Source organism: Eriocheir sinensis, chromosome 16, assembly GCF_024679095.1.
Source record: "Eriocheir sinensis breed Jianghai 21 chromosome 16, ASM2467909v1, whole genome shotgun sequence".
Lineage (NCBI taxonomy): Eukaryota > Metazoa > Arthropoda > Malacostraca > Decapoda > Varunidae > Eriocheir > Eriocheir sinensis.
In genome coordinates this window covers 18,514,546-18,526,300 of record NC_066524.1, presented here as the reverse complement: position 1 = coordinate 18,526,300, position 11,755 = coordinate 18,514,546, and the positions used below count along the sequence as shown (strand labels likewise).

The window sequence follows — 11,755 nt, the reverse complement described above, 5'->3', positions numbered from 1 at the left end:
TCACCGCCGAGTGGCTTATAGCAGGGGCAAAGAGACTATATACGTTCTATGGTCTCCTTGAGCTGAGGTGACCCCCGTGCTGCCCTGATGACCACCCATCGACCCAGACTCTAGAGCAGTGGGTCCATGGAAGAATTTCAAGGGGTCCGTAGAGATTCTAATTATTTTCAAATTTATACTGGAATTAGGAGACAAGCGGCTCGGAATAAAATTCATACTACTGTACACAATCCTTAAAACTGAATGCTTAAATGCTACAATTGCTCTACATAAGTTAACGGTACCAGAGGTGTCAAACTCATGGCCCACGTGACAAATGTGGCCCTTGGGAAGGTCATTCAGTGGCTCGCGGTGTTTTAGGGGTCCACAGGTGAAAAGGTGACTGGAAAACGGGGAACCGGACAGAAAAGTTTGGGAACCACTGTAATGCCCCGACGAGCTTCTTTTCTATCCTTCCTATTTCTCAACACGGCCTCTGCGTGTATCGAAATAACACGAGAAATTAATCAAGAGTGAGGGTATTCCCCGGCTGCCTGGGATTGAACCCGCGACCAGCGTGACGGGAGAGCCACTCCTTACCGAGTCGGCCAAAGAGGTACCCCTTGGCTAAGTGGGTTATGGGAGGCTCGTTCATCAGGCCGTCGCCGCACTACACCACTACTCTAGATCCTCTCTCTAAAGAGAAGATCAAAGATGAGCTCCACGGGATAGCATGAGCCTACCAGATCCTTAGGGCCGAGTATTACAAGTCGAAGCCGAGAAGTTTCGGGTCCCTACAAAGGTCGGTTTAGGGGCTGCATTACAAGTCCAATCCGAGAAGTTTCGGGTCCCTACAAAGGTCGGTTTAGGGGCTGCATTACAAGTCCAATCCGAGAAGTTTCGGGTCCCTACAAAGGTCGGTTTAGGGGCTGCATTACAAGTCCAATCCGAGAAGTTTCGGGTCCCTACAGAATTATTCATCCCGAACTCTGTAGGGACCTGAAACTTCTCGGATTCTACTTGTAATACGGCCTTCTATAGGCAGAAACGTAAAAAAAAAAGAAGAAAAAGAAAAGAAAATAATAAATTAGAAAAAAAGTATTTAGTATTATACTTTTATTCTGTTATTCCTTTTCAGTTCTGTTCCTTTTCTGTCAAAATTTGTATATTAGGTCCTTAGCTTCTGCTTCTTCCCTTCACTTGTTTAAAACTCAAATAAAAATGTTCATATTATCTCCTATTTAGGCTCTATGTAGGGTTGCTGCAGCTCTGCCTCTCGCCCCCTTGCTGCAGCATACCCTGGACACTGACAAATAGTGCACTAACTACTCCCTTTAAGCCCCACAAATTTACCTTTTTTTTTTCCTCTCTCGTGTGTCTTCTTCCTGCCTCTTATATTTAGACTGTTGGCTCTGGTCCCAAAAGAGACGACTGATGCTCATAAAAAAAATACATAATCATAAAATACATCCACATTTTCCGTTTCATATTTCCATTCCCTGTAGACATGGGCTAGATTTATTTTCCATTTCTTCCCTCCACAATCTTCTTTCCCACTTCTTCCCCTTCCCTCCCTTCCAGCCAGAGCTCTTAGATTACTGAATACATTCTTTATAATAGGTATTTTATGGTATCATTCATGCACATATGTTGCTGTTGTCCTCCCTGCTGTCTTCTAATGTATACATGTAATTATCTCACTTATTCTTTCTTGCATTAGGCTCTGTACATATTGAGGCAGTGTGCTCAACCTGCATCTGCATAGAGCAAGTGTGGAATACAAACGATGGTACCACATAATGTATACACCCAAAGATATCTGGCCCGTGTAGTCGGTAAGCCGCTGACCTTTACAAATGTTTACAAATGCCACGACTCTCCGACCGGATGCAGAACGTTCGGGGGTAACAATTAACGCTCCTTCCTGCTGGCAATCTTATCTTTAGGCGTGACGAATAACGAACATGAGTTGAGTGTTTAGTGTGTCATTGTCGCTCGTGGAGGAAGAACGTGCTGCTGGTGAGCCACGTAAGGGTCAGGGTAAAGTTGGGGTCATACGCTATAGCTGTGCGTGGCCTCGGTGCTCATCTCCGTCACATTGGTCCTTGAGCTTGTGGCGGGTAACCCAGCACCCCGGGACGCAGGGCCAGTGTGACATCCGGGTTGCCAGGGGCAGGGTGGATCTTCCCCAGGTTTCCTCAGGTATCCATTTACCGACCAGCCCGAAAGGGAAGATGGACAGTACGCCGACTGCCCGGGCCGGGATTCGAAACAGGACCAGCGGATTCGTAGCTAGGTATGCTAGCCACCTCACAGCGGAGGCGGAGAGGTCAAGAGAGGATGAGGTATGTATGAGTGGTGAGGGAGGGAATAATAATAATAATAATAATAATAATAATAATAATAATAATAATAATAATAATAATAATAATAGGTTTAATTAAAGTATGGCAGCCGTTAGGCTGAAAATATACAAATTAGAAATACAATAAACTATAATACTAAATAGGCTACACTAGAGGGGGGGAGGGGAGGGGAGGAGGTGGTTTAGGAGAGGTAAAAATAGAGACACAAGGGGAAGGGAGGGTGGTGTAACTCAGGTGGCGGTGAGGTGTTAATCTGCACCGCGACCCGTTGGGATTGACTATCACTGCTGGGCAGTGTTTATAATCCTCACTATCGCTGGTACTGCGCTTAGTTTGTAACGGTCAGTACGCGGCGCCCTGAAGGGCGTGAGTATGTTGTGGTGTCTGGTGAAGTGGGCGGGGGAAGGGGCGTCGGGTGGCAGGAGATGGCGGTGGCGAGGATAGTGAAGCAGGGAGACGCCGAATTTTCTGAGGGCGTCCTGGTGTCTGTCAGAGAGCCTCGGGAGAGTCAGGGTGGTCAGGGCATTGTCGTAGGCGTGGTAGTCAGGGCCTAGAATGACCCTGAATGCCCTCTTTTGAACCCTCTCAAGCTGCTGTTGTTGGGTGAGGGTAAGGGACGATGACCACGCCGGGGAGGCGTACATGAGCTTTGGGAGTATGAAAGATGTGTAAATACTGCACAGCTCAGCAGCCGGTGCCCCCAGCGTCCTGAGTCTACGCAGCATGTACAGCTTGTAGGAGGCTGCTCTGACGGTGTTGGAGACGTGGAGCTTCCAGTTGAGTTGGTTGTCTACAGTGATGCCGAGTAGTTTGGTGGACTGGACAACCTGGAGGTGGTGTGAGCCAATAGACAGCAGCGGAGGAGGCACATCTCTCTTGGACGTGCAAACGTGCATCACCATGGTCTTGGTGTGGTTAATAGTGGCACTATTGTCATCTAATATCATCATAAGCCCAGTTAAAAATAAAATCTTCACAAATGAGGCTGGGAATGGGAGTGATGGCGATTGGCCTTAGGTCATTAAGGGACTGAGGGCTGGGTATTTTGGGGATGGGAGTAACATAGGACGTTTTCCAGTCGCTTGGGCAAGTGTTTTGTTCAAGTGAAGCATTTATTATGGAGCAAATGGGGGTGGCTAGTTCAGGGGCAAATTCCTTATAGATTTTAATTGGGAGGTCAGTGGGCGTGGTAGCTCTGTGTGTCCTTAATTTCTTTAATTTATTGAAAACATCAACCTCCTGGACGGAGGGGGGTGGGGAGGGAGATGGTAGGTATGTGGGGAGGGCGGTGAGATCAAGTTTAGGGAGGCTTTGACGGTGTGTGTGTGTGTGTGTGTGTGTGTGTGTGTGTGTGTGTGTGTGTGTGTATTTACCTAGTTGTAATTTTACGGGCCTGGGCTTACGCTCGTGTGGTCCCGTCTCCGTATCTATAATTATCCAACTTTTCCGTGTGTGTGTGTGTGTGTGTGTGTGTGTGTGTGTGTGTGTGTGTGTGTGTGTGTGTGTGTGTGTGTGTGTGTGCTTAAGGTGTAATTACATTCTGATAGACAGATAGATGGACGAAAAGACAGACACTAACACAAATTGAGCAAGGAGAGAAAAAAGGAACACATCGAACGCACCAAAACAGAGAGGGATTAGGTGACTCTCCTCCTCCTCCTTCTCCTCCTCCTCCTCAGCAGCAGCAGCAGCAGAGGGAGACCCAGCAGGAGAAGGCAGCGGGGAGGATGGAGGGCCAGCAGGATGCAGCACCAGCACCACAGCCTCAAGACGTACCGGACGCACCAGGAGCAGCAGCGAATGGAAGGAAAAGGTAAGTATTGAAGTGCTCCTCTTCCTTCCCTTCCTCCATTTCCTCGCTCCTTCCTCTTCTGCCTCATTCTTGTCTTCCGTATTCATGTTTTTGTCTCCTCCTCCTCCTCCTCCTCCTCCCCTTCCTCCATTTCATCGCTCCTTCCTCTTCTGCCTCATTCTTGTCTTCCGTATTCATGTTTTTGTCTCCTCCTCCTCCTCCTCCTCCTCTTACTCCCCCTCTTCTTAATTACTTGTTTTTCTTTCTTCTGTCTACTTCTTCAGGCATTCACAGAGGTTCATGAGGCAACGTTGAGAGATAAAAAGAAACTTGTACAAACACAGGGAAAAAAAAAAAGATGAATGAGATAAAACACGTGTAAAGGAAGGTAATAGAGAGCATGTTTAATTATCTTTTATTTTTCTAACTTTTGCTGCCAACTCTTTTATGTTCTGAGCTTGAGCAAACAAGGAAGCTATACTCGACTTTCTACTTTAGCTCATCCCTATGCTGTCCAACTTAATAATGCAAGAGTTAACGCCTGTCTTCCATACGCTCATCCCGTGCACTGGTAAACTCTAGAACAGCCTTCCTTTGTCTGTTTTCTCACCTTACTTTGTCTGGACGCTACACATGACTTTATACTTTAGCTCATCCCTATGCTGTCCAACTTCCTAACGCAAGAGTTAACCCCTGTCTTCCATACGCTCATCCCGTGCACTGGTAAACTCTAGAACAGCCTTCCTTTGTCTGTTTTCTCACCTTACTTTGTCTGGACGCTACACACGACTTTAGCTCATCCCTATGCTGTCCAACTTCCTAATGCAAGAGTTAACCCCTGTCTTCCATACGCTCATTCCGTGCACTGGTAAACTCTATAACAGCCTTCCTTTGTTTGTTTTCTCACCTTCCTGTGACTTGAACGCTTTAAAGAGGGGAGTATCAACCTCTCTAATATCACGGGTCATGTTCTATGGATTTGTTTTCCTCCTTTTTTGCGTGGGAGCATCGCTTGGCCTGTCTTCTCTGCTCTAGAAGAAAAAAAAATCGTTGAAAACACTCCCAGGCGGTCATCTACAGAAAGAGCGGCTGTCTTTGTTCGTTCATACACTGAGGAACCTCGTAATCTCTTATCAAGACTTTAGCGGAATCATCTTTTATCTTTATGAGCCAGCCGAAAGAGGCGACGCTTGAATTCATTACTGAAACATATCTGATGAATTGAGACAGACCGTGCAGGAGCCCTCCTTGATAAGCGCGTGTAACTGCATGTCGGTAACAGTCGCTGCGGACAGCCACGCATCACCGACTCTGCTCGGCTCATGAACTGACTGCCGATGCCTACACTTTGCTGATGGCGATTCTTAACCTCGCTTATAGTTGACCTTACGTATTGAACCTTGTTCTTCTTCTTCTTCTTCTTCTTCTTCTTCTTCTTCTTCTTCTTCTTCTTCTTCTTCTTCTCCTCCTCCTCCTCCTCCTCCTCCTCGGCTGTGTCTTGCGTGCCTCCCCTCCCCCACAAGCGCACACTGACGCACCCTTTTCCCCTCGGCAGCAGCGTCCTCGCCTCGCTGCACGCCGCCATAGCCAAGGAGGACGTGGAGCAGTGCCTTCGCCTGCTGGAGAATGAGAGGAACGTGAACGTCCTGGACGACCGGGACGGGTCCACGCCCTTGCACACCCTCGCCAGGAGGAAGTGGTCTGACGGGCGGCGGGTGGCCGAGGCCCTGCTGGCCAGGGGCGCCAAGGTGAACACCAAGGACCACGCGGGGCACACGCCGCTGCACATCGTGGCGCGAGACGGCCGGGGTGACCTGTGTGAGTGTCTCCTGGCCCACCACGAAGCTACCGGCAGCCTCAACCTCAACGTGCGGCGCAAGTGCACCCAACGGACGCCGCTGCACTATGCCGCCGAGGAGGGCCAAGCGAAGATAGTGGAGCTGCTGCTGAGCGCCGGCGCCGACGCCAAGCTGCAGGACAAGAGCGGCTTGTTGCCCGTGCACTACGCCGCCAAACAGGGCTACAAGGAATGCTGCAGCCTGCTCGCCTCTTCCTACAGCCACCCCGGCCCCTCAAACGTGCCGCCCCCCCTCGCCCTCACCCTCCATAAGGGCCACTACCGTTGCTGCAAAGAGCTGAAGCCCGACGAGGCCAGTCTGCGCTACCGTGACAATGCCGGCAACACGCCCCTGCACGTGGTGGCCAAGAGGGGCTACAACGTGTTCGTGGAAGTGCTGCTGGACATGAAGGCGCCCGTGGACGAGCGGAACGAAAGCGGGAACACGCCCCTCATGGAGGCCGTGCGCCACAACAAGCTGCCCTGCGTCAAGCTGCTGGTCGAGGGTGGTGCCTCCCTGGCAGAGATAAACCGCGAGAACAGCACCGTGCTGCACCTCGCAGCGGTCGGCAAGGCCCACAAGTGCCTTGAGTATTTACTCGGCTGTCGGAACATCGAAGACCAGCTCAACAAGAAGGACGCCCGTGGCCACACAGCGCTTTCGATAGCCACCGAGAAACAGGACGAGAAAAGCTTCAACCTCTTAATTGAGGCCGGCGCCTCGCCAACGTGTGGCCCTGGTAAGCCGCTGCTGCACTTCCACTCTGTGTACAGGCGACCCGGCATCCTAAAAAAGATGCTTTCCTGCGACAGCTCAGATACCAATATCAGCGACGAAAAGGGCGTGACGCCGCTGCATTTGGCCGCCAAGGAAGGCTCCATAGTGGTGTGCGGCCTCCTCCTGGGCCGCGGGGCGCGACTCAACGCCACCGACAACAACGGCAAGTCGCCGCTGCACGTGGCCGCCGCCGCGGGGCACGCCGAGTTGGTGCGTCTCCTGGTGAACAGAGGCGCCACGCTGCGGGCAAAGGAGCGCGACACAAACTTCACGGCGCTGCACGCCGCCGCAGCCGTGGGAAGCCTGGAGTGTGCCAAGATCCTGCTGAACGCGGACCACGGCCTCGGCAACGAGAAGGATGCAAAGAGCAAGTACGCCCTGGACGTGGCTTTCGAGGGTGGCCACCATGAGGTTGTGAGGCTCCTGCTGGAGGACTTGAAGACCCTGCCGGAGGACCTGCGGCCGAGACTACATGAGTACACACACCAAAGCGTGGCCAAGAAGGACAGGTAATCATACACACACACACACACACACACACACACACACACACACACACACACACACACAACGAAAATGCATGACTTGCCGGGTATTTGAACAAAGTCGGTTCACTGCACCGCTATAAAACACCTGTGTTCCAGAGGGTTCCTGAGCGTGATGTTCGAGAGCAAGTGGTGGGAGGCGGGCTGCGGGCTGGACAGGGCGGAGGGGGCGACGCACTGCCCTAACTTCAGGGATATCATCAGCCCCTACCCAGAGATCGCCAGCGAGGTCATGACCAAGTGTCGCAACGACGAAGGCATCAACGACTTCAGACTCCTCGAAAACACCTCCTACGCCAAGACCGGTAAGGACGCCCTCTCCCATTACATGTCTCTTTAGGAACACTTGAAGGCTATCTCAATGACGGGCGGGGCAAGAAGCGATCAGTATAATGTTTCAGTTGCTGAGTGCCTCGAGGGGTCCCGGCAAGAGCCAGCAGAGAGGGCTTGTCTGGCGGACCATCCCGTGGGCGTGATGGCGGGCAGTGAACGGCTGGCGCTGCTGCAACACCCGCCGCTGTTGCAACACCCGCTGGTGGAGAAGTGGCTCGAGTACAAGTGGTGTTCCTACGCCCGGTGGCTCTTCCTGGCGCTGCTGCTGTGGCGCCTGGTCATCCTGGCCACGCTCTTCTTCTTTCTGCTGCACACAACGTAAGTACGACAGCGCGGTGTTAAGGTCTAAGGGCCACACTCTTAAACATTTCCAAAACTGACCTCTCTTCTGTCCTCTCGTTCTTTTTACTTATGTCGCAGCAGCGTCTGCCGGGCTTTTTTGTTGCTGCTTCAGTTTTTTGTCCTTGACCTGCCTCCCTTGCTATAAAAAAGAAAAAAAAATCAGCGCCCCCAGCACACATTTGGCAAGCCTTCCATTGGAGTTTTGGACCTTTCCAGGAGTAGTTCTATGACCCTGGCGTTAGTTTGCCCATTCTTTTGTACCATGAATGTGAAACACTTATTAGAACCCGACTAAAATCCTTTTCGGCCTTGGGAAATGATGTGAGATGCAAAAGAGTTTGACAATACCGACCAGAGTATATAGACGCTGTGGATGCGAAGTAGGAGGCTGCACGTGGCTGAGTGAGTGTCAGATTATGTCAGACGTTGAGGCCGTGAATAAAACGAGAGTCAAAGAAGATCACAGCCACGAGTCTCTCTTATCTCTACATCTGAAGGAAATGGACACAACTCGAGAAGATGCTCAACTTGACAAGGAAGGAGATATGTGGACCTCGGCTTGGGGGGAGGCTGGGGGGAGGCAGAAGGAGCAAGAGGAGACATAGAACTTCATAACCACGAGTCTCTTATCTCTACATCTTCAGAAACTGGACACAAATCGAGAAGATGTACAACTTGACAAGGGAGGAGATATGTGGGCCTTGTCTTGAGGGAGAGGCAGCAGAGGAGCAGGAGGAGCAGGAAGAGTGCGTCCCTGCTTTCTGGACTCACCCCGGCGTCCCAGGCACTGTCATAGCCCACCTCCTGCTCACCGCATCCCTACTGCTGCAAGTGTTTGTGGAGTCGACCTGCTTCAGAAAGGTGTGTGCAAGGGTGGGGGGGGTCATGACGTTTGTATATTTATTACGTGAAAATATTCGTTATAACATAAAAAATATATAGAAAGACAGACAGATTAAACAGCTGAGTGACTGACTAACTGACTGCCTGACTAATATAGAATGAAGGAATGATCGAACTTTTCTATATCCGAACATTTTTCTTTCCTTTCTCACTCTCCTCCTCCTCCTGGCGCAGATGAGGAAGCACTACCTCGATAACTCCTTCTTCTTGCTTCGCCTCCCCTGGATGGTCATGTCCCTCGCGGCCCTCCTGCCCACCTCCCAATGTGACCTCATCCTCGGCATTAAGTCCGTAAGTCGCCCCCACACCCACACCCACAGGCAAAGGTGCTGTCACAGGTGATCTCGAGGTAATTAAGCACAAACTCAAGTGATGGTGGTCCAGGTAGCCTTCAGGTATATTTCTCTCGGTTATGAAAAGGGTTATAAGTCCCAGTTTTCCAGGTACTCGCCAAGTAAGTATCCAGGCTCTTGCTTACCCTACTAATGGGCCTTGGCACTTGCCCATTCGTATTTAGTTTTGATCTAGTAGAAGTGATGCTCAAGGGAGTGCTGTTTTTCATCACCTCACCTTTCCTTGGGCCCGGCAGGTATATGCGTGGGAGTGCGGGATCCTGGCTCTGCTCTTCTCATGGCTAGACCTCATTCACAACATCGACCTGCTTCTTCAGTTCATCATGTTCGCGGCCCTCAACGCCAACTTCCTCAAGGAATACATCAAGGGCCTCATGTACTTCGGGATGATCGTCTTCATCTTCTCGTTCGCCTTTCATCTGCTTCTCTGGGAACAAGCCTCCTTCCACTCCCTCCCTCAGTCCATGGTGCAGGTTGTGGTTTGGATGGTCGGGGATTTGAATTACGACGACAATTTCCTCAACGCTAACTTGGACTACCCGCTCCTCTCCAACAGCCTCTTCCTGCTCTTCGTGTGTACCGTCGGCGCCTTCTTCGTCACGCTGCTCAAGACGCCCTCCTTCAGCAAGAAGAGACTCTGCTACCTCAAGCAGACGGGGCGAATCAACCTCCTTCTGAAAATTGACATGTCCTTCCCTTGGTGCAGGCTTCTGTGTTTCGCCCAGAAGTACGACGAGAAGGAGAAGATTCCAAGCCTGATCACGAAGGTACAGGAGAAATACGCCTGGCCTCCTGGAGAGGAAGAAAACGGGCAGAACGAAGTATCCCAAGTCGACGGTTCACCACGTGACACTGGAGTCAGCCTTTACTTGGAGAAAGTCATGTCCTTCGTCGAGAACGTGGTGGACTTCTTTCAAACGGACGACAATGACGATGACGAGAGCGATGACGACGACATAAGGGCCAATCTCAAGCTGATGAGGGGCATGTTGGAGGAACAGGCGAAGCAGCTCCAGGAGGTGACGAATCGATGCGCCGATATCCTGGAGTACTACGATGAAAGGAGCGAGGCGAGTTTGCAGATGACGAACACTCCGAAGAAGTGCAGAGAGAGGTGCGGCGTATTCAAGTAACAAACTCGCCGAAGAAACAGAAAGAGAACTGAGGCGAAGGACACGAAATACAAAATGAATGAAGGCGTGTCTCCAAGTAGAAAACTCCATAGAAAAATAGAGAGAAAAGAAAGGCGCTCCTCCTCGTAAATCACTGAAGAAACAGACACTACACAAAATAAAACACGGCAGGTCTTCAAGTAACAAACTCTTCCAGTATAAGTAAATTAAGATAGACAAATTAAACAGCTGACTGACTGACTCCACCACAGAAACACAGAAACAGAAGGAGAAACGAGACAGAGAAGATAGAGGTGTCTGTTAACAAAGACTAACACGCAAGGTAAACAAAAGTAAACCAATGCAAGTCTTCAAGTAACAGACTCTCCCAAGAAACACAGAAACACAACAAGGCGGAGAAGAGGGAGGTTTCTGTTAACAAAGACTAACGTTCCCTTCGCCTTACTCGCTGCCTGAGTGCCTGGTTGGAAGAATTTGAGGTTGGACGAATGTGACACCAAGAGAGAGATAACTAGAGGAGTGTTGGTGATATGCAATTTATATCAATGGCTTTTGATGTGCATTTTGGATAACACATTTTTATTACAGTTGCCATTTGTGTTTCATTATGCATTCTTATTATTCTATTATAATTTTTTTATATGAACGAATGAAATCAGAATGCAGAGGAAAAAGAAGACCTAGGATAAAAGAAAGGAAAAAGAAGAATGAGAGAGAAATGTAAAGACACAAATTAAGGTAATGTAAAGGTAAAGTTCGGGACATACGTATAGCTGCACGTGGCCTCGGTGCTCATCTCCGTAACATTAGCCCTTGAGGTTAAATTTAAGGGGACTATGGATAATGAGACACTGCTTACAGGTAAACGGAGGCACCAATTAGAGGAAGCCAGGTGAAAGAAAACACTGATTAGGACATATGAAGGAAAACCAATTTTTTGACAGCAAAGGAGACAGCTCAAGGGGAATATAACAAACAAACAAAAATAATAATGAGTCACTGCTTACAGGTGATAGTACACAGATGGACAGGTAAAGGAAGGCACCAATTAGAGGAAACCAGGTGAAAGAAAACACTGATTAGGGCATATGAAGGGAAACCGATTTTTTTTTACAGCAAGGGAGACAGCTCAAGGGCACTAAAACAAACAAACAAACAAAAAATAATGAGTCACTGCTTACAGGTGATAGTACACAGATGGACAGGTAAAGGAAGGCACCAATTAGAGGAAGCCAGGTGAAAGAAAACACTGATTAGGGCATATGAAGGGAAACCAATTTTTTGACAGGAAGGGAGACAGCTCAATGATAATATAAAACAACAACTCAGCAGCAAAAAAAGCCCGCTAGTCGCTGCTCCAATAAAATGAAACAGAATAAGAGACCAAACGAAAT

General features: G+C 49.6%; 1 protein-coding gene across 9 annotated transcripts; it reads left to right on the top strand.

Annotated features, from left to right (window-relative positions):
• The first annotated feature begins 1,935 nt into the window (after positions 1-1,935).
• On the top strand, positions 1,936-10,953 carry LOC126999482 (transient receptor potential cation channel subfamily A member 1 homolog). 9 transcript variants are annotated; one of them, XM_050862118.1, is made up of 8 exons: positions 1,936-2,007; positions 4,028-4,158; positions 5,693-7,261; positions 7,397-7,602; positions 7,699-7,948; positions 8,617-8,833; positions 9,050-9,166; positions 9,465-10,953. In XM_050862118.1, exons 2-8 carry the CDS (start codon positions 4,073-4,075, stop codon positions 10,359-10,361), a joined length of 3,342 nt encoding a protein of 1,113 aa, XP_050718075.1. In that variant the 5' UTR covers positions 1,936-2,007; positions 4,028-4,072; the 3' UTR covers positions 10,362-10,953. The 9 variants fall into 9 exon arrangements, with proteins under 9 accessions (XP_050718075.1, XP_050718072.1, XP_050718071.1 ...); XM_050862115.1 differs by having other exon boundaries at positions 1,950-2,324; positions 4,031-4,158; XM_050862114.1 differs by having other exon boundaries at positions 1,950-2,324.
• The last annotated feature ends 802 nt before the right edge of the window (positions 10,954-11,755 follow it).